The 27,860-nt window shown below is 44.1% G+C and overlaps 1 protein-coding gene across 1 annotated transcript in view; it reads left to right on the top strand.

Annotated features, from left to right (window-relative positions):
• Positions 1–27,860, top strand: part of LOC149434285 (protein MTSS 1-like) — a 234,247-nt gene that overhangs the window by 80,807 nt on the left and 125,580 nt on the right. Inside the window, exon 2 of the mRNA XM_089663857.1 lies at positions 1,084–1,145. Within this exon, the coding sequence (XP_089519983.1) occupies positions 1,084–1,145 (62 nt within the window). The remainder of the gene's footprint in view (positions 1–1,083; positions 1,146–27,860) is intronic.

The raw sequence follows: 27,860 nt of genomic DNA, 5'->3' as shown, positions 1-27,860 counted from the left end.
TGTCCCCCCTGCAGTGTCCCCGGCCATCTCCTCCGGCTGATTCCGGGTTCCGTTCCCTGCGACGTCGGGACATACGGGGACGGAACCGGCAGGAAATGTAATAATGCCAAAAAGTGACATTCACTAAATACACTAAAATCACATAGTATAACATTCCTGTATCAAACCATTTCACATACATGTTGTCCCGAGTGCTTTGTCCGGCGCCCTGCCTGCATTTTTACTGTTCTTTCTGCCTGGAAACTGAGAAACGTCCATGGAGTCCAAAAAGCGTCCCTTTAGGTCAGACGCGGTTTTAGACCGGCTAGAGAACAGCGATAGTAAATCAGAACCACTTGCAGAATTGAGTGATAATGATTCGTGGGGGAAATTCCTCATCAGACACTGAAAACGATTCTGCGACTGAGCTCAGCGATGTGCGAACTTGGCGCTATATTTCACATTTCAGTGTTTTTGGTTTGATTATATTATTGAATGGAATTTAATTTATTATTATATTTTTTATGATTATTAAATTATAATTTATGATTTTGTGTTTTAAATTTTATCATCCCCGGGATGTTTACTAGACTCTTGTTCGGACAGATTTCAGTGAGTTATTCCTAAAAATTACAGGTCTACAATAAAAAAACTACATATTTCCATGCAAGAAAATGTACCGCTTTGAGCACAGAAATCGTGACATAATCAGACCGCTAGAGAGGTTAAGACCGCACAAAATCTACAGCCACAAGAATATATGAGCCCACTGGACTACCCCCCCTCTATTGCTGTTCTGCTGACAACAGTAAACGTTTCGGTATCCCATCTCGTTCCCTCCACAGAATGACCACCAAGATGCACAGAAAAAGTAAAAAGATTGCAAAAAAAAAAAAAAAAAAACACCTAACAAACAAAAAACCCGAGATTGGTTCTAACCAATCACCATTTAAAAAATGGGTGTTGGACAATTCAGTACTTCAGCATTTGAAGTGTTCCATTTACTGGCTGTTGCTCTGCAATGTAATATCATCTAAAAGTAGATTGTTCACATTCCTGTGTGTATCCTGACATCTAATAATGATCCTTTTCTTTCTTTTATAGGCTAGTTATCCTACTTGGGAGGATTTTATTAGCAAAGCTATAAAGCTGCAATCACAGTTAAGGTAAGTACATGGTTTTTTTATATATGTATTTAGAGGGAAGATATGTTATTAAGAGTAAAGTGGCTCTAAAGCCAGATATATATTTTTATCCATAATGCATTCTGTTTTTTAAGGTAAAAAACCTTCCACTGTCTGTGCCCCCCCTCCCCTCCCTAAACACTTACCTGACACCACTCTTGATCCAGCACTGTTTCCGCTGGCAGCCCTGCTCTGTTCTTCTTGCGTTCACAGGTTTAGCTGAGAACAGCGAAAGCCATTGGATCCTGCTACTGTCAGTCAAAACCAGTGAGGAGTGAGCAGGGAGTTGAGATAAGGTGTGTGTGTGTGTGTGTGTGTGTGTCAATGGACACACACAGCCCAGATCGGGATCAAGCCCACACTAGCGCCCCCATAGCAAGCCGCTTGCTAGAGGGGCACTCATGGATGAGGATAAGCCTATAGCATCTGCTGGGGACCCTTGGACAAGAGGTTTGGGGTCCCTCTGTGTAAAACCTTTGCTCAGAGCAGGTCAGTATGACGTGTTTGTTATTGGAGTTTAAAAAAATTGCTTTAGGCTGGTCGTACAAAGAGCGAATTTCGACTGGTTCTTTTGGCTGGCTCACTGTACATTCATTTCCATTTAACGTAGAACTATTGGGGCTTTCAGGTGCAAAAAATACAGCATTTTGTACTTTTTTTTTTAAATGCATGTGAAAGGAACCACAAAGGTATAAACTAGGTTCATTTTATTACATTCATTTTTCTTACATACGCATTCAAACTGCTTTTAAAAACAGATTCTACTGCATATAGTGGTAATGAGCCATAAATGTGGAAACATATAAATAAAGGCATGTGAACTAAAAAGAAAATAGTTCAAATACTGATTACGATCGTTACATGTCTTAAAGTGATACTGAAGGTTTATATATTTTTTTAAATAACAAACATGTCACACTTACCTGCTCTGTTTAATAGTTTTGCACAGTACAGCCCCGATCCTCTTCTCGGGCCCCCCGGCCCCTCCCGGGTGTTGCCAGAGGAAGCTACTTGCTCTGGGGACACTTGTGTGCTCACTCCCGAGCTGCCTCTGTGTGTCTATGAGATGCACAGTGTGAGACTTGGCACCGCCCCCAGCCCCTCCCCTTTGCTGAGTGTTGCCAGAGGATGCTACTTGCTCTGCGGACACTTGTGTGCTCACTCCCGAGCTGCCTCTGTGTGTCTGTGAGATGCACAGCGTGAGACTTTGCACCGGCTCCCTCCTCACTGGCTGACAGCAGCAAGAGGAAGAGACCTGGGAGAGCCGCTGCTCTCGTGCACATCGTTGGATTGGGCCCGGGAAAGTATTAGGTGGGGATGAGGGGGAAGCCCTCACAGCTTCAGCCTTTAGAACCACTTACAGATACCAGGATACAGTCATCCTCACTATAGTGTCCCTTTAAGTTTTTTGGCGCTGGGAGCTGGAGGGGGAGATATTTATTAAGATTACAGCAGGAGGAGAGCTCAGGAAGGATTCTTACTATTTTGGCTACACTCATTCTTAGTCCAGTAAGGCAACCCATACCAGTTTTTTTTTTTTTTTTCGTTCAACCAGTTGAACGAAAAAAACGACCCGATTCCCTCATCCGCACACTCAGTGGGGATGGAAAATTTATGTCGCTGAGCTATTGTGTTCTGGTGGCAGTGAGACTTCCCCACTGTCAAAATACACTGATCAGCCTTTGCCGGATATAGCAGGCGGCGCTGATTGAGCGGGGAAAATCTGACTGGGTAGTAGACTGACCTCTGTACAAACCCCCTGTACATACATGGGTCAACATTTGGTCCGTCCCTGTTGAACTGGTCAAATTTTGATCCATTTATGGCTGGCTTAAGTCCAGTAAGTAAAGTGTTAGTGGAAAATAGCAGCTTCACCCTGCTGCTTTTGCAGCGTAGCCAGGGAGCAAATTATAGCACTGGCTGAACAGAATTACAAATATTTGGCAGCTGACACATTAATATCTAATGGCTGGAGTACCGATCTACCGTTCCTTGCCAATGGCTGCGTTATGAAAAGTGGAGTTCTATTCCAGAGCAGGTGTTGGGCTTTAACCTCTCCAAAACCATGTCACTGTGTAGGAGATATATGACTTATAGATCTGCTTGTAGTTTCAGCCATAGGAATGTGAGGTTCATATGTACAGCAACTAGAAGATGTGTACGCTTTTTCAGCCTCCCTTAATAGGTAAAAAATAATTGAAAAGCAGTCATAGCGGACTGTTGACACTTAAAGCTTGTACATGCGATGAGAATATCGGACAAATGATTGGCCGTTTTTCTTCTTTTCTCTTTTTTTTTTTCTCCTTTTTTTTTCTCCTCTTTTTTTCCCTCTTTTTTTCCTTTTTTCTTTTCTTTTTTTCCTTCCTTTTTTCTCTTTTTTTTCCTTCTTTTTTCTCCTTTTTTTCCTTCTTTTTTCTCTTTTTTTTCCTCCTTTTTTCTCCTTTTTTTCCTTCTTTTTTCTCCTTTTTTTCCTTCTTTTTTCTCCTTTTTTTCCTTCTTTTTTCTCCTTTTTTTCCTTCTTTTTTCTCCTTTTTTTCCTTCTTTTTTCTCCTTTTTTTCCTTCTTTTTTCTCCTTTTTTTCCCTCTTTTTTTCTCCTTTTTTCCTTCTTTTTTCTCCTTTTTTTCCTTCTTTTTTCTCCTTTTTTCCTTCTTTTTTCTCCTTTTTTTCCTTCTTTTTTGTCTCCTTTTTTCCCTTCTTTTTTCTCCTTTTTTTTCCCCTTTTTTCTCCTTTCTTTTTCTGTCTTCCTTTTCTTCTCTCCTTTTTTCTGTCTTCCTTTTTTTCTCTCCTTTTTTCTCTCTTCCTTTTCTTCTCTCCTTTTTTTCCCTTCTTTTTTCTCCTTTCTTTTTCTGTCTTCCTTTTCTTCTCTCCTTTTTTCTCTCTTCCTTTTCTTCTCTCCTTTTTTTTTCTCCTTTTTTCTCTCTTCCTTTTCTTCTCTCCTTTTTTCTGTCTTCCTTTTCTTCTCTCCTTTTTTTTTTCTCCGTTTTTTTTCTCTCCTTTTTTTTATCTCTTTTTTTTCTCCTTTGCATGCAAATCTCATCGAAAACCAATAGATTACTAAAGTTATGAAAATTCACATACGACAGAATTCAACTTCAAATACTGTGCTGATTAAACCAAAATCGTTCATTCTGGCATCATTCGACGAACACTTTAGTGTTCGTCCCTTCAGATAATTTCACACGAGCTGCCGTCCGCTCTCGAAAGCTGTTTACTAACAATCAGACTACTTTAAAAGCGTTATTTTCTGTCCGATTTTCTGATTGTGTGTACTAGGCATAAGAGTGATGTCATAGTAGCGATTCTAACACTGGTGAAAGTTTGCCAGCAACAGGTCCTGTAAAATGTGCGGGGGATACCTGCTTGCATGTGTTGCTCCCTTACTGGCTGGAAGAGTGCTGCAGAATGAAAGTCGCCGGCAATAAAGTGGGATTTCGCTCATCAGTCGATGAGAGAAGACACATTCAAGCTGATGAGTGTTCTTATTCCATGTTGTGACCCACATGGAAAATCCCGATGATGGCAAATTTTCACTAGCGTTAGGATCCCTAGTGTGACATGAGCTATGATGAGTGCTATCACCTTGGTCAAGGAGGCTTTCCCTGCTGTTAGCATCTGTTGCAATTGGTGGCCTATCTTTGGGCTAGTGTTGACAGGCTTTGGGCTTCTGTTGATGTCCTCAGTTTCAGATGCTCCTGAGATCCTTCAGAATTCATTGACAGATGTAGTTGACTTCTTTCTGCATTTGATCCGCCTTAAGCAGCTCTTGCTTGGGAATGCAAAGCCCGTCTAAAGCAAGCAAAAGTTCATCCGCACAGTCTCTAAAACACAACTTTCTAGCGTTACTGGTGTTGGGAGCATTTGAGTCTTTTATATTGCTGTCTTTGTCGCTACTTTTTTTTTTCCCGGGAGGGGAAAACTGACCGTGTACACTGCGAAGAGTGCAGGAACATGAAAGACCACTTGCCTTGGTCCAGACTCTGACAGCTGAGGTAGTCTGCCTGGAAGTTTGGCCCACAGTCCAGCCAAAGAACGCATCGTAGAATAACTCCCTGAAGGTGATCTGTCCAATGTGATAGACAGACCCTACATACCGTAGTTCCAGGACATTGCACAGACATGGGGGAGCTAGAAGGTCCACATCTGGGGTGCCCCACGTCAGGCAGCTCTGTTGGAAGACCTCCGGTTGTAATACCTAAAATCAAGATTCTACTGGGCCTTGTCCTTCAACAAATTCAGAGAAAGGGATTTTACGATGAGTAAGAAAAAAAATAAATTTTTTTCTTTTCATGGATCTCCTGCTGATCGGGACTGGACACAGCTTTTGAAAAAGGGTCCTAAGCCGATTACATTCTATTTTAAAATAATGTTTAGCCACCTCCTGTCCGGCCGTTGTATATAAACGGCCGGGTGGTAGCAGTGCAGGGTCAGGTGGCCATTTATAAACGGCCTCCCCGCCCCCTGCTTGTGCGCTCTCCCTGGGAGCGCGCAGCACCACGTTCCGGTGCCCGCTGTGTCCTCCGGGCACAGTGGAACACCGATCGTCGTTCGGGACCTCTGTGCGAGGTCCCGATCATGTGATCACTGATTGGCCAATCAGTGATCACATGCAGAGTAGTAAGCAAGATGTCACTTGTGACATCATTGCTTACTACGTGTGAAATCTGTGAATGATCACAGAGATCACATGGTACAAGGCTATTCACAACAGCCTTGTACCATGTGACAAGCTGTGACCAATCACAGCTCACACAGTAGTTCTCAATGGCTGTAAGAATGCAGACAGAGAGAAAGAGAAATGATTGCTTTTACATCCTTTAAGGGTGTAAAAGCAATCAGTGTAAAAAAATAAAATCATCACCCCCCCACAAGTATTACACTGTCCCTATGGTGACACTGCACTGCTAGGGTGACCATATGTAAAAAAAAAATAAAATAAATAAAATAAAAATGTTTAAAAAGTTTGGTTATAAACTAATTTTTTTTTTTTTTTTTTTTACTAAAAGGATACCGAAATACATTTTGGCCAAGATTTATGATGAAAGATTATTTATTTGCAAAATTTTAGAAGAAAAACACTTTTCAAAATTTTTGTACATTTTCATTTACCGTATTTTTCGCCGTATAAGACGCACTTTTTCTTCCCCAAAACTGGGGGGGAAATGTCAGTGCGTCTTACGGAGCGAATATGGAGCGGCCGGTCCGGTATTTCCACCGCGGCCGCGTCAGAATACCGGGCCGGCCGCTCAGCTCTGCAGCGGGACCTTACCTGTTCCTCTATCCAGCGGCGTGCTGTCTTCCCGGCTTCTGTAGTGTGGGCACTGGGCATGACAGCTGGGTGCCAAGTGCGCATGCGCAAGAAGCGGTGCTTTTTGTGAATGGTAAGGCGGGTACCTGGGACACATGACAGATCCCAGAAGCCACCGGACCAATCACAAAGCGCAGCGCTTCTCGCTCATGCACACTGGGCACCCGGCTGTCATGCCGAGCGCCATTACAGAAGCCGGGAAGACAGCGCGCGGCTGGATCAAGGAACAGGTAAGATGAAACAAAAACTCTGCGGAAGTAAGAGCGGGTACCTGTCAAATTCCGGTACCCGCTCCCCACCTCCCCAAAGGTCAGCAGTCATCTGTACTGTCCGCAGTCTCTGGTCATCCCTGTGCTGTCTGCAGTCTCTGGTCATCCCTGTGCTGTCTGCAGTCTCTGGTCATCCCTGTGCTGTCTGCAGTCTCTGGTCATCCCTGTGCTGTCTGCAGTCTCTGGTCATCCCTGTGCTGTCCGCAGTCTCTGGTCATCCCTGTGCTGTCCGCAGTCTCTGGTCATCCCTGTGCTGTCCGCAGTCTCTGGTCATCCCTGTGCTGTTCGCAGTCTCTGGTCATCCCTGTGCTGTCCGCAGTCTCTGGTCATCCCTGTGCTGTCCGCAGTCTCTGGTCATCCCTGTGCTGTCCGCAGTCTCTGGTCATCCCTGTGCTGTCCGCAGTCTCTGGTCATCCCTGTGCTGTCCGCAGTCTCTGGTCATCCCTGTGCTGTCCGCAGTCTCTGGTCATCCCTGTGCTGTCCGCAGTCTCTGGTCATCCCTGTGCTGTCCGCAGTCTCTGGTCATCCCTGTGCTGTCCGCAGTCTCTGGTCATCCCTGTGCTGTCCGCAGTCTCTGGTCATCCCTGTGCTGTCCGCAGTCTCTGGTCATCCCTGTGCTGTCCGCAGTCTCTGGTCATCCCTGTGCTGTCCGCAGTCTCTGGTCATCCCTGTGCTGTCCGCAGTCTCTGGTCATCCCTGTGCTGTCCGCAGTCTCTGGTCATCCCTGTGCTGTCCGCAGTCTCTGGTCATCCCTGTGCTGTCCGCAGTCTCTGGTCATCCCTGTGCTGTCCGCAGTCTCTGGTCATCCCTGTGCTGTCCCTGGTCATCCCTGTGCTGTCCGCAGTCTCTGGTCATCCCTGTGCTGTCCGCAGTCTCTGGTCATCCCTGTGCTGTCCCTGGTCATCCCTGTGCTGTCCGCAGTCTCTGGTCATCCCTGTGCTGTCCGCAGTCTCTGGTCATCCCTGTGCTGTCCGCAGTCTCTGGTCATCCCTGTGCTGTCCGCAGTCTCTGGTCATCCCTGTGCTGTCCGCAGTCTCTGGTCATCCCTGTGCTGTCCGCAGTCTCTGGTCATCCCTGTGCTGTCCGCAGTCTCTGGTCATCTCCTGTACTGTGTCCGCAGTCTCTGGTCATCTCCTGTACTGTGTCCGCTGTCTCTGGTCATCTCCTGTACTGTGTCCGCAGTCTCTGGTCATCTCCTGTACTGTGTCCGCAGTCTCTGGTCATCTCCTGTACTGTGTCCGCAGTCTCTGGTCATCTCCTGTACTGTGTCCGCAGTCTCTGGTCATCTCCTGTACTGTGTCTGCAGTCTCTGGTCATCTCCTGTACTGTGTCTGCAGTCTCTGGTCATCTCCTGTACTGTGTCTGCAGTCCATTAGTTCAGAATTTTTTTTTTCCTGTTTTCTGCCTCTAAAACCTAGGTGCGTCTTATGGTCAGGCGCGTCTTATACGGCGAAAAATACGGTACATAGCAAAAAAAAAATAAAAATCTCAGTGGTGAATAAATACCACCAAAATAAAGCTTTATCTGTCTCAAAAAAATACAAAAAAATTCATATGGGTACAGTGTTGCATGACCGCGCAATTGTCATTCAAAGTGTGACAGTGCTGAAAGCTGAAAATTGCCCTGGACAAGAAGGGGGTGAAAGTGTCCGGACTTGAAGTGGTTAAAAAAAACAAATCGCAAAATGTCCGTTGGTTCCTTTTAATAAACTATTTCTGCTATTCTGGCTATCGCTACATTGGAATGGATTTGTAAATGCGAGCGATCCAGAATACATAAAGATGGGGTCCAGGCATTACCCCGGCCATTTAGGAAGTAATAGAATTCAATCAGGAGAACTCCACCCTGCTATAAACTGCTGCTTGAGGTGTGCAGTTCTTTCCCGTGTTGTGGAGAATTCACAGAGCAAGAGGTGAAGTTTCTTCTTCTGACCAATTAAACATTAATACAGTCAAGGCCTTTGGAGAGATTGGAAGTTGTCTGGCAGGCAGCTTCTTGGATTTTGTACATTTTGTTATACACGCTTATCGCCTCTCCAATGTCACTTTGTCCCTCTTAGTATTTTGATAGTTCTTATCCAGAGCATGGCACGGTATCTTCTGTCTGCACTTTCTCACACAGCCGGTTGTGGCCAGGATTGTGTAGGCCGTTGTTCGGCAAATACAACGTGTCGCAATTCTCATAACTCGGAGAAATAACACATCATCCGAAAAATTATCTTTTACTAAGCATGCTCAAAAACAAGCTGCTTAAAGGGGAATGTTCTTATTTTGAAGGAGTTTTAACCACTTCCAGTCCGGACACTTTTTTACCCCTTCCTGACCAGGGCAATTTTCAGCTTTCAGCGCTATCACACTTTGAATGACAATTGCGCGGTCATGCAACACTGTACCCAAATGAATTTTTTACCATTTTTTGAGAGAGATAAAGCTTTATTTTGGTGGTATTTATCCGCCACTGGGATTTTTATTTTTTTGCTATGTAAATGAAAAAGTCCAAAACTTTTGAAAAGTGTTTTTCTTATAAAATTTTGCAAATAAATAATCTTTCATCATAAATCTTGGCCAAAATGTATTCTGTTATCTTTTTAGTAAAAAAAAAATAACCCAAATTAGTTTATCACCAAAAATATAATTTTTAAACATTTTTTTACATTTTTATTTATATATATATATATATATATATATATATATATATATATATATATATATATATATATATATATATATATATATATATATATATATATATTTTTTTTTTTTTTTTACATACTGTCACCCTAGCAGTACAGTGTCACCATGGTGACACTGTGCTACTTGTGGGGGGTGATGATTTTTTTTTTTTTTACAGTGATTGCTTTTACACCCATAAAGGATGTAAAAGCAATCATTTCTCTTTCTCTCTGTCTGCATTCTTACAGCCATTGAGAACTACTGAGTGAGCTGTGATTGGTCACAGCTTGTCACATGGTACAAGGCTGTTGTGACTAGCCTTGTACCATGTAACCTTGGTGATCATTCACAGATTTCACACGTAGTAAGCAATGATGTCACAAGTGACATCTTGCTTACTACTTTGCATGTGATCACTGATTGGCCAATCAGTGATCACATGATCGGGACCTCGTACAGAGGTCCCGTCCGATGATCGGTGTTCCACTGTGTCCGGAGGACACCGCAGGCACGTGAGCGCGGTGCTGCGCGCTCCCAGGGAGCGCGTACAGCTATAAATGGCGGGTGCCGTTTATGAACGGCAACCCGCCCCTGGAGTGCCACCGTCCGGTCGTTTATAAACAGGCAGGCGACAAGTGGTTAATTGACAGGAAGGGCTCATTGGGCATACAATACAATGATTTGTACAGATCTGAATGCAACAGTATTGTATTCTGGGGCCCATGCACACAGGTCCGCATTGGAAAGTTGCATGAAACAAAAATGAAAAAAATCTGCATCCAAGGACAAACATATGAAGCATATTTTACTTTGTAAACCCTTTTGGCAACTATATTGGTCGCTGTTACTGCTAAGGTCCAATATGTAAATATCACCTACGTGTGATCAATGGCATCTGCCCCACTGATTATGCACTGTTGATGATTGTGTTGGACAACTCACTCTGTTAAAAAATAAGTCAGCAGCTACAAAAACTGCAGCTGCTGACTTTTAAAACACAGCCACTTACCTGTCCCACGATCCCGCGTTGCCCCCTTCCTCAGCCCGTTTCACCTGCATTCCAGGCGCCGGCATCTTCAGTGTGGGCACCCGGCTGTGACAGCTAGCAGCTTCACAGCCGGGTACCCACTGCGCATGTGCGAGTAGCACTGTGCTTCCTGAATGGCCCCGTCGTCTTCTGGGACCTGTCACGTGTCCCACAAGACTTCGGAGAGGGAGGACAGCATCCGTTTCCGATCGCCTATGCGATCGAAGTAAGAGCAGGTACCTGTCAAATTCGGGTACCCGTTTACCCCCCCTCCCCAAAGGTGCCAATCCTTAAAGGGGAGTGGGGGACCAATCTTTAAAGCGGAATTTCCCTTTTGGGTGGAACTCCGCTTTAAGGCTACATTCACACTTGACTGTTTTTGCAGTTTGAAGCTCCAAAAACACTCATACTTCATAAATAAATAAATAAACAAAATCAATTGTTCTCTATGTGCCTGTCTGAGCGATCAGGTGTGAACAGGCACCATAGAGAACAATTGATTATTTAAGTTTGAGCTTTTTTAGAGCCTTGAGCTTCATGCTACGAAGTGTGTGAATGCAGCCTCATGGCTGCCTTTATCCTACCAACCAAGGGTGCTAAGTAGTAGGGGCTGCCAGTGTCCTGGCAACTAGGGATGCCAGGAGACAAGAGCTGTCTCTCATGGCAAACAGAAATGTTAGGTGTCAGGAGATGCCTGCACCCTAGCAACCAAGGTTGTTTTGTGGCTATTTACTCCCTTTTTACTTTTTGTTCATAACATCAGTGCTCATATATTTATTTATAAATCCATTCTATTAATTCTGTTTATTGTTCTCAACAAGTTATGCTCCCTTTGTATGGCACTGCGTCTTTAAATTCTCGTTGACGGGCATTGTCCCACGCTGACAGCATCCTCTATTTAAGTTGTATCCGCTCCCAGTACCATTTGACCGATAGAAGGAGCTAGAGGCTCCGAGCGTGTAGCCTGCCTGTCCCACGTCTGTGTCTGCTGACCCTACTGAAACTCCGCCTCTTCCAGTGACGTCACTTCCGCCGGTGCGCTCCAAGCTGGTTGCGTGGTCTCTTGTACAGACGCCACTGGATCGGCCTCACTCTGCAGGATACATCCCCCACTGTGCCTTTACACATCTGCATCAAACCTAGCATACGTCCCCTATGCCACCGGTGGTACCTGCAGGACGTTGAGGAATGGTCACCCCGTGCACACAGATGAGCTTGTCTTTTTATTATTCTTGAGAGTGTTTTTAATCCTTTTACCATTAATACGGTTTTAATCACTGCAGTTAGATGGGCGCCTCCTGTCTATTTCCTTTTTGCCCTTGTATACAGAGTTGGCTTTGCTTTTAGGAGGGCTGCCGCTAATGTGCTAATTTGGACTGACTGTCCGAGAGACTTTTATAAAGACTTTGGTGTTTTTATGAACATTACACTATCATTTTACAGTGTTTTTCATATTGTTATTCCCTGTATCACTTTATATATATTTTTTTTAAATACAGTATCACTTTATCTCTGTGCGCCAGAATTACCTCTTTATTGTGGCAGGGGCTACCTGCATTCCAGCAACCAAAGACTCTAGGTAGCAGAGGCCTCCAGTATCCTAGCAGTTAGGGATGCTAGGATGCAAGAGCTGTCTGTGTCCTAACAAAAAGGAATGTTAGGTGTCAGACGCCTGCACCCTAGCAACCAAAGTTGCTTTGCTACAGGAGCTGCCTGCATTCCAGCAACCAAGGACACTAGGTAGCAGGGGTCACTGATATATTACCAATTAGAAATGCTAGGAGGCTGGAGCTGTGTTCTAGCAAACAGGAATGTTTGGTGTCAAGACTCCTGCACCCTAGCAACCAAGGTTGCTTTGTGGCAGAGGCTGCCTTCATTCCAGCAGCCAAGGACACTTGGTATTGGAGGCCTATCAGTAGTCAGCAAGGTCCTGGTGCTCAAGTCTGATGGGGCTTTTGCTCATAAAACAGTCTTCTAAGGAAATAAATTCACCCTGCTGTTCCATTTGCTGGGAAGAGGAGGAGGCCCCATTCACATGGGTACCCGGGGCCAAATAGTTTGCTATCAGTGTGAATGTAGCCTAACTTTTTATCATTCTGGGTTTTTTTTTAATTACAAGTAATGTAGCTGCTGACTTTGAAGACACATTCTTTCCAGCCCAAGAAGTCCAGCGCTGTCTTTCTAGAATCCAATTACATAGTTACATAGTTAGTCTGGCTGAAAAAAGACAAAAGTCCATCCAGTTCAGCCATAGAAAAAAAAAAAGTTATAATCCTATACCCGCAGGTGATCCAGAGGAAAGTAAAAATGTTACTGCTGTTTTTGTTCTTGGGAAGCCATCTTGGATTCAGGAGCTGGCTGTTACTTTTTGATCATTCACAGCCAGGTTCCTACAGTGCAAGATTCACCTCCTGGAATTTGTGGCCGGGTGGAAGGCTGACCAAAGTCTGTCATCCTTGACTTGGCAAGGAATGAGTAAGTGGGGAGCCTGCTGAGAAGGTACTTGCTACCCCCCAAAAAATCCAATTTTGTAATAGGGATTTGGGAGGCTTGGGGTAATGTCTTAAAAGTGAGTCAAAGTCCACCTCAAGTCAACTCAACTTCTACAGAAAATGTTAGGATTTTCCTACTATTTCAGCAGCGTAAAGGACCATGTCGATTTTATTTGCTGATCGTAGGTAATTGTGGTCCCCTGTGTTTTTCATTATACTCATACACACCACAAAATTGGCCGCTATGCCTACCTCCTGTGCGGACAATGCCTGGAAGGTTGCAGTCCAGAACAGTACAAAACAATTATGCATTTAAAGATGATCTCAGAGCACTCGGAGGAGGAAATCTATGTAGGAAGACGTCTCCTGTTCTACATTTGCCCTGACACAGGCATTCCATGTATGTGAAACGTGCTATTTACAGTCATTTTTCCCACTGATGTATGGTTTAGCTTCATAATTGAGCTTGTGGTGAGCCAGTTAAAGGCAGGGAATTCCTGTCACTCTGGCATTATGGTTTCTGTTTGGCTCCATCTTGTTCGCCTTGAAAAAAATGGCAACCTTCCAGAGGAAGTAATATCACGCTGTGATTTACCAATGTAAAAATAACTCTTTTAAGATTTGTAATAGATCCCTGTGCTATATGTCATATATAGTTATTTATTCTGGTATATTTTTTGGTTTATGGGTTTTTTTTTCTTCTGCTGATGGAATGTAAGAAAAAAATGTAGAATGAGAATCTGGATATTTTCAAACCCAAAAGGGTCCTTTAACACCAGGCCATTGCTGTAACACACTTTACACGCGTTAGTGTGCCGCAGTCAGGGGCGGACTGGCCATTTGGAAACTCGGGCACTGCCCGAGGGCCAGGGGTCAGTAGGAGGCCCCATGAGATGCCCCTGGTACCTTTTTCATAGGCTTTTTTGAGTTTGGGCAAGGACACAGGGGCCCCATGATTCCCTATTACCTGGGGGCCTCATGAGTTGTCAGTCCGCCCCTGGCTGGAGTGCAATTTATTTTGCCCTAAATTTGCATATATTGTAGCCCATTCATTTTGAATAAGCTGCTCCACCTCCACTTCTGAAAATGTCGCTATAGTAGGAACAGGTACTTAGGTGATGCATAACCACTTTTGTAGGCTAGAGTGGGAAAGGCCTATAACTTTTTTTCTTCTTTTAAGGGCACATTCACACTTTTTCTGTGTGGTTCATTGTGGGAACGCATGTTAATGCCACCCTTACATAGTTAGACCATGGTAATCCATTTATCATATAATGATAGTAACTCCTTAAAGGAGAAGTAGGGCTCTGGAGATCCGCCCAGATGCCAGGACCGGCAGCTTGCTCAGCCTCTCAGTATGCCACTGAGAGCCTGGCTAGCGGCTCCTTCCCCCTCCACAGGCCGGCGCTCCAGTGAGCCCAGGGGGGGCTGCAGACTGACCATCACCGGCCCTCTCCTCACTAAAAACCGAGAAATAATCGATCAGTCTTTATTTGTTCGGTGCTCGGTCTTAAAGGCATGGGGGATATATGCAGTGTAGGACTGATGCCTGGACCACCAAGGTGAGTATACCTGTTTTTTTTTTTTCGTTTTTTTTTATATTACCATATCTCTCTTTTAATTGCTACAATGGTCTACAATGTTAACCCAATCATTGTCAATTCATTGCAGCACACCACAAAACACTGTAGAGACCACCAAAGTGATTTACAATGTGCTTTTTAAGGAGGGGGAAAAAATCACTTTTGTTTTCTTTTTGCCCATCTGCTGCATTGGTGCCCATTCATTTAAATAACCTTCCTCTCCATTGGATCTAAAGAATTGATGATAATGAATACCAAATATTCATATCCATTCTTACTTTCTTTTTCCCCATGAAGATAGAGTTTTTTTTGACTCCTGAAACAAGTTGGATGTGTTTTTTGTCTATTTTAGATTTGTGGTCTCTTTCACGATTTTGGTCTGGAACGCTTTTTGTTTTTTCCCAATTCATGTTCTAAATTTCAATCTGGGTCCCCATTGAAGGGTAACCATGTTTGTATGTGAGCTGCCAATCCAGTACACTCTATGAATTTTTGTATTATGGGCAGCATAGTGACTAAGTGGTTAGCACTTCCACCTAGCAGCACTAGGGTTGTTGTAGGTCGAATCCCAACTATGGCACCACCTGCCTGGAGTCTGCATGATCTCAATGTGCCTGCGTGGGTTTCTTCCAGGTACTTCAGTTTCCTCCCACATTCCAAAGAGACATGCTGATCCTGTCTAAATTGGCCCTAGTATATGTATGTATGAATGTGAGCTAGGGACCTTAGATTGTACACCCCTTGAGGGTTAGGGACCTTAGATTGTACGCCCCTTGAGGGTTAGGGACCTTAGATTGTATGCCCCTTGAGGGTTAGGGACCTTAGATTGTACGCCCCTTGAGGGTTAGGGACCTTAGATTGTACGCCCCTTGAGGGTTAGGGACCTTAGATTGTACGCCCCTTGAGGGTTAGGGACCTTAGATTGTACGCCCCTTGAGGGTTAGGGACCTTAGATTGTACGCCCCTTGAGGGTTAGGGACCTTAGATTGTACGCCCCTTGAGGGTTAGGGACCTTAGATTGTACGTCCCTTGAGTGCAGGAACTGAGGTGAATGTACAATGTATGTGTGAAGCGCTTCGTAAATTGATGGCGCTATATAAGTACCTGTAATAAATAAAATGAAAATAAATAAGCTCCAAAGTGCCTGTTCATGGATTTATTCCCTTGGTCATTCAAGGCCAAACAGCGAAGACCTTGGTGGGGCAGCAACAGCTAAATGTGCTCTTGTTGGGGGTCTCAAGGGATGGCAACAAAGCCTTTTAAAGGGCCCATTTATAGAGCAGTGATCTATCCTTACTATGACCATACTGCTGCTTTTAACAAAACAAAAACGCACACTTTGTGCATGGTGCTCTGGAGTTGGAAAGCAATATTCATATCAGTGAATGGTTAGCAAGGCAGTATAATCATACAGGTTATGGTGAAAAGGCACTAAAGGAATCGGAGGACCCTCAACTCCAATCTGAGGAGAATGGATGGTTTGTGATTTGTGACATTTTTACATTTTTATTTCTTAAAATTGATAAATGAATGTGATACTTACCAGCTCTGTGCAATGGTTTTGAACAGAGTGGCCCTGATCCTTCTCTTCTGATCCTTCTCCCCCCTACCAGCACTTCTGGCTCTCCTGCAGTGAGTGCTTCCATAGGAAACTGCTTCCTATGGGGCACTAGTGCGGGTTCACAACTGAGACCTGCTGCCTGCATCTTTAGACAAAAACAGAGACTCAGCCCCGCCCCGCCCCCCACTACTCGCTTGTCATAGGATTTGATTGACAGCAGGGGGAGCCAATGACTCCCACTGCTACCAGTCTGCCCAGCGAAGAGAGAGTAGAGAGCCGCTGCTCTCATGCACAGTGCTGGATCAAGATCAAACTCAGGTAAATGTGTGTGTGGGGGGGGGGGTTTGTTGCACAGCAGAGTTTTTTTTTTTTTACCTTTATTAATACCAAGAATTAAAGCGGAACTCCACCCAAAACGGAAAGTTCCACTTGTTGGCACACTTGGCATTTTTTGGGGGGCAGTAGGTACCTGGTTTTGACAGATACCTGCACCCACTTCTGGCTGAGTTCGCCGCAGAGATCTCCAGCCCCCCCTCCTTCCCCTAGCAGCCTTCTGGGACACATTACAGGTCCGCGTAGACTGTGGGACCAATCACAAAGCGCAGCGCCGCAAGAAACCAGCTGTGAAGCCGGGAGGTTTCACTGCCAGTTTCCCTTAGTTAAGATGCCGGTGCCTGCACCCGAAGCCGAAATCTGTTGGGGTGAGCACATCGCTTGACACCTGCATAGGTAAGTGTCCTTCTATTAAAAGTCATCAGCTACAGTATGTGTAGCTACTAGGTTTAAATTTTTTTTTTTTAAGATCAGAACTCCCCTTTTTGAGGTAAAAAGCTTTGAGCCCTTAGAACAACTTTAAAGGAAAAGTACTAGAAGAAGGAGCACACATAGCAAAAGACCTGCCAGTCAGGTGACCATCCTTTCCACCAATCACGGGGCATTCTCTGCAGTGATATGCAGAGAACACTCCGTAGAACCGCTGTAAATGTGGGCTCGCTCTTTAGCAGTTCAGGTTGATGCTGCTTGGGGATTGCTTCTCACAGGATGTAACTGCTTTGTACGGAGCTACTGGTCATCCCAATTTAATATTTTGATATTAAATATTTGGTACCAGCTGAGCCGGCAACATTGTTCATCCTGGCCCGATGTTTATAAAGCAGAGTCCTCCTGATACTAATGGCTTAACAGAGTTGGCAGCGTGTATTGGATACAGGCAGTGTGTATTAAGTGGGTCAGGCGGAAAGTCATTCACCGTCCGCCAAAACAGGAATCCCATGACAGCTCGCAGCCTTCAGCATCTTGACTGGGATTAATTTAGAGATGGAAAAACGATCAGAGACCTTGCAGGATATCATCCGTTTTGCACATATGGACTTCACTTCATTAAAGCATCCCATGAACTTACATTCGGAGTATTTCTTTAATTTTCCATTTATGTTGGATTGTACATTGACGTGTTAGCACGCTGCCATTGACGTGGACTTTATTTAAGCTTCAGGTCTTAAAGTGACACTAAGTTCTCCTTATTCTCCAGCAATGGTCCATACACTGCTGCTTAACCACTTCCAGTCCGGACACTTTCACCCCCTTCCTGTCCAGGCCAATTTTCAGCTTTCAGCGCTATCGCACTTTGAATGCCAATTGCGCGGTCATGCAACACTGTACTCATATGAATTTTTTTAGCATTTGTTTGAGACAGATAAAGCTTTATTTTGGTGGTATTATTCACCACTGGGATTTTTATTTTTTTTTGCTATATAAATGAAAATGCCCCAAAATATGGAAAAAAGGTGTTTTTCTTGTACTGAAATGCAGCCAGTGGCACAGGGAACATCTCACGAGTAGAAGGAAAAATGGATTCCATAAAATTTCAGCAAATGGTAACTTGATGCCATCTGTGAAAAAGCTGAAGTTAAAGAGAGGATGGCTTCTACAAATGGATAATGATCCTAAACACACCTCGAAATCCACGGGGGATTACATCAAGAGGCGTAAACTGAAGGTTTTGCCATGGCCTTCACAATCTCCTGACAACATAATTGGAAATCTATGGATAGACTTTAAAAGAGCCGTGCGTGACAGACAGCCCAGAAATCTCAAAGAACTGGAAGACTTTTGTAAGGAAGAATGGGCAAAGATACCTCAAACAAGAACTGAAAGACTCTTGGCTGGCTACAAAAAGCGTTTACAAGCTGTGATACTTGCCAAAGGGGGCAGTACAAGATATTAACTCTGCAGGGTGCCCAAACTTTTGCAGACGCCATTTTTTTGTTTTCTGTTATTTTGAAAGTGTAAATGATGGAAATAAAATCTAACTTTTGTTGAATATTATAAGAATGTCTAATCTGTAATTTGATGCCTTTTGGAGATTTTTCCATCTTTCCTTGGCTTCTTTATGCACATTAATACAAATTTTTAGCTGGGGTGCCCAAACTTTCGATCCCCACTGTATATATTAATGTCCTATTTAGATCTCCTGACTTTAGATGAGCCTGTCACTTCAGCTTGAGAATCAGAGTTGATGTTTGACAGTTGCTTGTCCTTCAGTTACCTGACCCATTAGTAATAACATGTAGTCTTCTGGATGCTGAGTGTGCAGAACTGTATCCGATAACACTGTCCCATAGATATTTACAGTAACTCCTACCTCACCCTATTGTTGATTTCTGCTGTGTAGTTGTTGGTTTGAGATTAAAGGGTCTGTCCACCTAAAAGTGCTAATTTAGTTAAAGATGGAGTTTAGGGAGCGGAGTCTACTCTCTTCACCTGTCTCATGACAGGCTCTCTTTAAAGGGAATGGTCTGCTGCTTGGATGGCTGTCCAGATTACCCGAATGTAGCTCACCACTGAACTCCTAGGCAGCGATCATCTGACTGTCAATGTTCCAATTGCTCTGAGTTGATGAGATCGGGTTGCCGTGAGCGCAGGGCGATGGACATCATTGATCTTCTTTAAGCCGATTGGTGTGTCTGCAGACAAGCCAGGTGCAGGTGACATGCGGTGAAAGCGGCTGTCCTGTTTGGCGGAGGGGAGGCTGGATGAACACCAGACACTGTCGAGGGAGCCGGTTTCCTATCATCGCAGACTTTGCACTGTTAAAGTAAACATTTAATGCAAAGAACCGAAAATAAAACAGATGGTAATCTGTATTTAAAGAGAATTTGACTTGTGACGCAAGTGTTGGAAAGCTCTTGACCTGATGTGCGTTTTTCTAACAAAGTGCGTTTTCTTAAAAAATACTTTATTTTATTTTTTTTAAATACACACCACAGGACACAGTGACATGTCTTAGTGCTTTTTTGCAGCTTTGTATTGCTGCATGTTCCGTTTTCACCCAGCAGTGCAGTGGGCCTGTTTGCAGGGGGTCTCCAAGCTTTCTGGTTCAACAATTTTTATTCGGTTTTTCCAAATGAGCACCAAAATCGTCCATGCCAGGGGCTAAGGAAAGAACATCCAGAAATATTTATTTCAGGTACTTATATAGCGCCGTCAATTTACGCAGCGCTTTACATATATATTGTACATTCACATCAGTCCTTAACCCTCAAGGGGCGTACAATCTAAGGTCCCTAACCCTCAAGGGGCGTACAATCTAAGGTCCCTAACCCTCAAGGGGTGTACAATCTAAGGTCCCTAACCCTCAAGGGGCGTACAATCTAAGGTCCCTAACCCTCAAGGGGTGTACAATCTAAGGTCCCTAACCCTCAAAGGGTGTACAATCTAAGGTCCCTAACCCTCAAGGGGTGTACAATCTAAGGTCCCTAACCCTCAAGGGGTGTACAATCTAAGGTCCCTAACCCTCAAGGGGTGTACAATCTAAGGTTCCTAACCCTCAAGGGGTGTACAATCTAAGGTCCCTAACCCTCAAGGGGCGTACAATCTAAGGTCCCTAACTCTCAAGGGGCGTACAATCTAAGGTCCCTAACCCTCAAGGGGCGTACAATCTAAGGTCCCTAACCCTCAAGGGGCGTACAATCTAAGGTCCCTAACCCTCAAGGCGTGTACAATCTAAGGTCCCTAACCCTCAAGGGGCGTACAATCTAAGGTCCCTAACCCTCAAGGGGCGTACAATCTAAGGTCCCTAACCCTCAAGGGGCGTACAATCTAAGGTCCCAAACTCACATTCATACATACACATACTAGGGACAATTTAGACAGGAGCCAATTCACTTACCAGCATGTCTTTGGAGTGTGGGAGTTAACCGGAGTACCCGGAGGAAACCCACGCAGGCACAGGGAGAACATGCAAACTCCAGACAGGAGGTGCCTTGGCTGGAATTTGAGCCAACGACCCGAGTACTGCCAGGCGGAAGTGCTAACCATTTAGCCACTGTGCTGCCCATAGGAAACACAAGGCGGAGCCAATGGGAATCAAAACACAGGAATGTATCAAGTAAACGGGCAGCCTGAATGGAGAACCTCAAAGCTTAGTTCCATATAAGCCAAATGGTGGGTTTCCCAAACATGGTACAGCCCAATACAGAACAAAAGACCATTAGAGAGATTGGGGGTTGAGGGACCCTAAAGATAAGGAGGAGAAAAGACGGGAAGCAAAGTAGACATGGGGGAAGGGAGGTAAAGCATGGACTCGGGACCACCGCACCAGCAGTCATAGGCAGCCAGTACAAACCAGATGTAAGGAGGGGAAAGTATACCCAAATTTTGAGAAGCCTGGAGTAGGAGTCCTTCAGCACACTAGACATCTGTTTCTTAACCACCTCCCATCCGGCCGTTGTATATAAACGGCCGGACGGTGGCAGTGTCCGTTTATAAATGGCCTTCCCGTACCCTGCTTGTGCGCGCTCCCTGGGAGCACGCAGCACCACGATCTGGTGCACACTGTGTCCTCTGGACACAGTGGAACACCGTTCGTTGGATGGGACCTCTGTACAAGGTCCTGATCATGTGATCACTGATTGGCCAATTGGCCTGGGCAGGAAGGGGAGGAAAGTGTCCGGACTGGAAGGGGGGTGAAAGTGTCCGGACTGGAAGGGGGGTGAAAGTGTCCGGACTGGAAGGGGGTGAAAGTGTCCGGACTGGAAGGGGGGGAAAGTGTCCGGACTGGAAGGGGTTAATCATGAGGACCATCAGTGATCACATGCAGAGTAGTAAGCAAGAGGTCACTTGTGACTTCATTGCTTACTACGTGTGAAATCTGTGAATGATCACAGAGGTCACATGGTTGGTACAAGGCTATTCACAACAGCCTTGTACCATGTGACAAGCTGTGACCAATCACAGCTCACTCAGTAGTTCTCAGTGGCTGCAGGAGTGCAGTCAGAGAGAAGGAGAAATGATTGCTTTTACATCCTTTGTGGGTGTAAAAGAAATCTGTAAAAAAAAAAAAAAATCTTAATCACCCCCCCCCCCCCAAGTAGTACAGTGTCACCATGGTGACACTGTACTGCTAGGGTGACAGTATGTAAAATAAATAAACAATAATATAAAAAAAGTTTAAAAATTATCATTTTTGGCTATAAACTAATTTGGGTTATTTTTTTTTTACTAAAAATATATTGGAATAAATTTTGGGCCAAGATTTATGATGAAATACTATTTATTTGCAAAATTTTATAAGAACACTTTTTTTTCAAAATTTTTGGACTTTTTAATTTACATAGCAAAAAAATAAAAATCCCAGTGGTGAATAAATACCAGCAAAATAAAGCTTTATCTGTCTCAAAAAAAATGATGATAAATTCATATGGGTACAGTGTTGCATGACCGCGCAAATGTCACTCAGTGTGATAGCGCTGAAAGCTGAAAATTGGTCTGGACTGGAAGGGGGTGAAAGTGTCTGAACTGGAAGGGGGGGGGGGGGGGAGTGTCCGGACTGGAAGGGGGGGGGGGGGAGTGTCTGGACTGGAAGTGGTTAATCATGAGGACCATCAGACTTTCCTGCACCCTGGAATGAGACCACTGTGGTTTTTCCAGGCCTGGGCAATAGTTCTCTTGGCTGACAGGAAAAGGTACAAAGCCAATTTCTGTTTGTGGACATATAGAACTGGGATAGGACAGTGTAATAAAGCCAATTTAGCATCCTTGGGACTTTTCAAATGAAATCGGGTGCAACAGGCCGAAGACTTGGGACTAAGGCTGGCCATGCATTATACAATTTTCTTGAGAATTTTGCTTTAGATTTACCAAAAACCATATAATAGGAGGTCAAACCTAGACAACACTTTCAGTTGTATCCAATTAAGCAGGCGCTTGTACTACATAGTTGGAGGTAAATCTAAAGGAAATTGGACAGAAAATTGTATAGTGTATGGCTAGCCTAAAAGCCTGTTAATCATGGGTAAGCCCACCAAATCTGAAGGACATCTCTACAATGGCCACAACTGATTATTATTATTTCAGGTACTTATATAGCTCTGTCAATTTCCGCAGCACTTTACATATATATTGTACATTCACATCAGTCCCTGACCCTCAAGGGGCGTACAATCTAAGGTCCCTAACCCTCAAGGGGTGTACAATCTAAGGTCCCTAACCCTCAAGGGGCGTACAATCTAAGGTCCCTAACCCTCAAGGGGTGTACAATCTGAGGTCCCTAACCCTCAAGGGGCGTACAATCTAAGGTCCCTAACCCTCAAGGGGCGTACAATCTAAGGTCCCTAACCCTCAAGGGGTGTACAATCTAAGGTCCCTAACTCACAGTCATACATACACATACTAGGGACAATTTAGACAGGAGCCAATTCACCTACCAGCATGTCTTTGGCGTGTAGGAGGAAACCCACGCAGGCACAGGTAGAACATGCAAACTCCAGGCAGGAGGTGCCATGGTTGGGATTTGAACCAACAACCCTAGTACTGCCAGGTGGAAGTGCTAACCATTTAGCCGCTGTGCTGCCCATGAAGCAGCGGCCGCTATAGCTAGGATTGACATGGCCAAGTCTTCAAACACTCTAAGTAGTGGTGCACTGAAATGAAAATTCTGGTGCCGAAACCAATACCGAAATTTCAGAATGCATGTGGCCAAAAACCGAACCAAAATGTCTGCGTATGTGGGGGTGGGGAGGCTCCAATTTTTTTTCTACTTTCATGTATATTTTTATTTATTTTTTTAACTTCTGATTTTATTACTATCACATAGGGGACCAACAGTCCCAAATGACATGACCCTAGGTTCACACCTATGCGTTTTCCACAGCGTTTTGCAGAAACGTACTACAGTCCATTTAACATGATTTCCTATGGGACACGTTCATATCTCCGCATTTTCACCCAGTGCATTTTTCAGAAAGGGTCAGGGACTTTTTTTATTCTAAAAAGTTGCGTTTTTGGTTCTATAGACTTCAATGCAAACTCTGCAGAAAAGCATCAAGTACAGTTTTGGTACGTCTTAAATCTGCCTAGCAAAAAAAAAAAATTAAAAAAACATGCAGGTGCAAAAACGCAACACAAAATGCAATGCAGAAGCGGGTCAAACGCAAACTGCTTAGGTGTGAACCTAAAGACAAACAAACGAAACCAGTGCTCAAAACTTCATGCAGACTAAAGGAAATTCAGAATGCCAAACGGAGAGGTGCTGTCCTTCAAAGATCGGGAAATCTGAATATTGGTGAACAAAAGCAGACAAGGGCGCACTCTCATCGTGCATTACCGTGGTACAACACGTATTTATTGTGTAAACAGATGTACAGTGGGGATCGAAAGTTTGGGCACCCCAGCTAAAAATGTGTATTAATGTGCATAAAGAAGCCAAGGAAAGATGGAAAAATCTCCAAAAGGCATCAAATTACAGATTAGACATTCTTATAATATGTTAACAAAAGTTAGATTTTATTTCCATCATTTACACTTTCAAAATAACAGAAAACAAAAAAATGGCGTCTGCAAAAGTTTGGGCACCCTGCAGAGTTAATATCTTGTACTGCCCCCTTTGGCAAGTATCACAGCTTGTAAATGCTTTTTGTAGCCAGCCAAGAGTCTTTCAATTCTTGTTTGAGGTATCTTTGCCCATTCTTCCTTACAAAAGTCTTCCAGTTCTTTGAGATTTCTGGGCTGTCTGTCACACACGGCTCTTTTAAGGTCTATCCATAGATTTTCAATGATGTTGAGGTCAGGAGATTGTGAAGGCCATGGCAAAACCTTCAGTTTACGCCTCTTGATGTAATCCCCCGTGGATTTCGAGGTGTGTTTAGGATCATTATCCATTTGTAGAAGCCATCCTCTCTTTAACTTCAGCTTTTTCACAGATGGCATCAAGTTACCATCCAAAATTTGCTGAAATTTTATTGAATCTATTATTCCTTCTACTCGTGAGATGTTCCCTGTGCCACTGGCTGCAACACAACCCCAAAGCATGATTGATCCAACCCCATGCTTAACAGTTGGACAGAGGTTCTTTTCATTAAATTCTGTGCCCCTTCTTCTCCAAACGTACCTTTGCTCATTCCGGCCAAAAAGTTCAATTTTAACCTCATCGGTCCACAGAACTTGTTTCCAAAATGCATCAGGCTTGTCTATATGTTCATTTGCAAAGTTCAAACGATGATTTTTGTTGTGAGGACGTAGAAGAGGTTTTCTTCTGATGACTCTTCCATGAAGACCATATTTGTGCAAGTATCTCTTTATAGTGGAATAGTGTACCACAACTCCAGTGTCTGCCAGATCTTTCTGGAGGGATCGTGCAGTCAAACGTGGGTTTTCAATTGTTTTTCTCACAATCCTGCGAGCTGTTCTGTCTGATATTTTTCTTGGTCTTCCAGATCTTGCTTTAACTTCCACTGTTCCTGATGACTGCCATTTCTTAATTACATTCCGAACAGAGGATATTGACATCTGAAAACGCTTTGTTATCTTCTTATAGCCTTCTCCAGCTTTGTGAGCTTCAGCTATTTTCAGTTTCAGTTTTCTAGACAACTGCTTAGAAGAACCCATGGTGCTGATTGTTGGGGCAAGGTCAGATGAGTCTGGGCATTTAAAACCTTTGAGATTGATATCACCTGGTCTTCCCAGACGATGATTGAGAACAATCCATGACACTGGCAGGTCTCAGCTTGGCAAAGGGGGCAGTGCATGCTATAAATTCTGCAGGGTGCCCAAACTTTTGCAGACGCCATTTTTTTGTTTTCTGTTATTTTGAAAGTGTAAATGATGGAAATAAAATCTAACTTTTGTTGACATATTATAAGAATGTCTAATCTGTAATTTGATGCCTTTTGGAGATTTTTCCATCTTTCCTTGGCTTCTTTATGCACATTAATACAAAATTTTAGCTGTGGTGCCCAAACTTTCGATCCCCACTGTATACTCACAAACCAAAGGAAATTAAAAGCAGAAAGTGTAGTCCGCAATGACAGTCCATACAATGCTGTGCCCTTATTAGGGATAACCTGATGCGTTTCGGGAGACGAACCCCCTTCCTCAGAGCTACAAAACAGGTGTGAATGGGACTGGATGCATGGAACACCTGTGCATCCCCAAGCAGGCTGCGTGGGTGTACGCTGTAGTACGCCCACGTGAACGAGGACTGACTTCAATGGGACCATTCTAGCTTCAACATGAAAGTTCAAACACATTCAAATGTGTGGGTGTTTTTTTTCGTTTTTTGTTTTTTGGGGTTTTTTTTTTTTTGGTTTTCTTTGCTTTAAGGGAAAGTGCAGTAGTTGTTTTGTAAAACCGACTGAAGATTTATCATCAGCAACAGTTTATTTCTAGGTATATGGGGGTTCCATAGCAACACCGTGGAGCTTTGCCGTTATTTTGTCTAATCTGAGAAGGAAATCATCTAACCTGTCACTGACTCTTAGGATTTCCAGAGCAGAGAAAGACCAGATGCATTTTTTTTCGAGCGCCTGTCCTGAAGTTTTGGATGCGATTTGCAAAACGTCTTCTTCTAGTTTAACTTTTGTGTGCATATATACACTCCCCGTCCACTTTATTAGGTCCACCTTGCTAGTAATTGGTTGGACCCCCTTTTGCCTTCAAAACTGCCTTCGTTCTTTGTGGTGTAGGTTCAGCAAAGTGTTGGAAACGTTCCTCAGAGGTTTTGGTCCATATTGACATGATGGCGTCACGGAGTGGCTGCAGATTTTTCGGTTGCACATCTATGATGCAAATCTCCCGTCCACCACATCCCAAAGGTGCTCTATTACAGCGATCTCATTGTCATGTTCAGGAAACCAGTTGGAGATGATCTGAGCTTTGTGACATGGTGCATTATCCTGCTGGAAGGAGCCATCAGAAGATGGGGACACTGGCACTCGTTGTGGTCTTCTGCTGCTGTAGCCAATCTGCTTCTAGGTTTTACATGTGCATTTTTAGAGATGGTATTCTGCATATTCCCTATTAGATTGTAAGCTCCCAGGATCTGGGCCCTCCTATCCCTCTTGTATTGAGCTGTATTGTTGCTGTATTGTCTCCCGTTATATTGTAAAGCGCTGAGCAAACTGCTGGCGCTATATAAATCCTGTATAATAATAATAATACCTTGGTTGTAACTAATTGTTATTTGAGTTACTGTTGCCTTTCTATCATTATTATTATTATTATTATTATACAGGATTTATATAGCGCCAACAGTCTGCTCAGCGCTGTACATTATAATGGGAGACCGTACAATAACAATACGATTCAATACACGAGGGGTTCAAGGGCCCTGCTCCTTGGAGCTTACAATCTAGGAGGGAGGGGATAGTGGTACAGGAGGAAATAGCTGTGGGGGATGGACTGGTAGGAGGAGTGGAGGAGATCAGCAATTAGCTGAGGGCGGGGTAGGCTTCCCTGCAGAGATAGGTTTTCAGAGTGCGCCTAAAGGTGAGCAGAGTAGGTGATAGTCTGATGGATTGGGGTAGGGAGTTCCAGAGGATGGGGGAAGCCCTGGAGAAGTCCTGGAGCTAGTCTGCCAACAAGGCATTTTCGTCCACACAACTGCCAGTCACTGGATATTTTCTCTTTTTCGGACCATTCTCTGTAAACCGTAGAGATCATTGTGCGTGAAAATCCCAGTAGATCAGCAGTTTTTGAAATATTCATGGTCAGCAACAATACTCAGGTAGGCCGTAGTGTTTAAACGATGCTCAATTGGTACTAAGGGGCCCAAAGTGTGCAAAGAACATCTCCCCCACACCATTACACCACCACCAGCCTGAACCGATGATACAAGGCAGGAAGGATCCATGCTTTCATGTTATTTATGCCAAATTCTGACCCTACCACCTGAATGTCACAGCTGAAATCGAGAGTCATCAGACCAGGCAACATTTTTCCAATCTTCTATTGTCCAGTTTTGCTGAGACTGTCTGATTTGTAGCCTCCGTTTCCTTTTATCAGTTGACAGGAGTGGAACCCGGTGTGGTCTTCTGCTGCTGTAGCCCATCTGCTCCAAGGCTTGATGTGTTGTGCATTCAAAGATGGTATTCTGCATACCTTGGTTGTAACGAGTGGTTATTTGAATTACTCTTGACTTTCTATCATCTTCTTGACTTTCTATCATCTTGAACCAGCCTGTCCATTCTCCTCTGACCTCAGCAAGGCATTTTCGTCCACACAACTGCCGGTCACTGGATATTTTCTCTTTTTCGGACCATTCTCTCTAAACCCTGAAGATGGTTGTGTGTGAAAATCCCAGTAGATCAGCAGTTTTTAAAATACTCGGAGCAGCCCATCTGGAACCAACATGCCACGTTCAAAGTCGCTTACGACCCCTTTCTTCCCATTCTGATGCTCAGGCTGAACTTCAGCAAGTCGTCTTCACCACGTCTAGATGCCTAAATGCATTGAGTTGCTGCCATGTGATTGGCTAATTAGCAATTTGTGTTACCAACCAATTGAACAGG

This window comes from Staurois parvus, unplaced genomic scaffold (assembly GCF_062004578.1).
Source record: "Staurois parvus isolate SC_StPar_1 unplaced genomic scaffold, SC_StPar_1.0 ptg001787l, whole genome shotgun sequence".
Taxonomy (NCBI): domain Eukaryota; kingdom Metazoa; phylum Chordata; class Amphibia; order Anura; family Ranidae; genus Staurois; species Staurois parvus.
The sequence above is the reverse complement of the archived record's forward strand: the minus strand, read 5'-3'. Positions and strand labels throughout refer to the sequence as shown.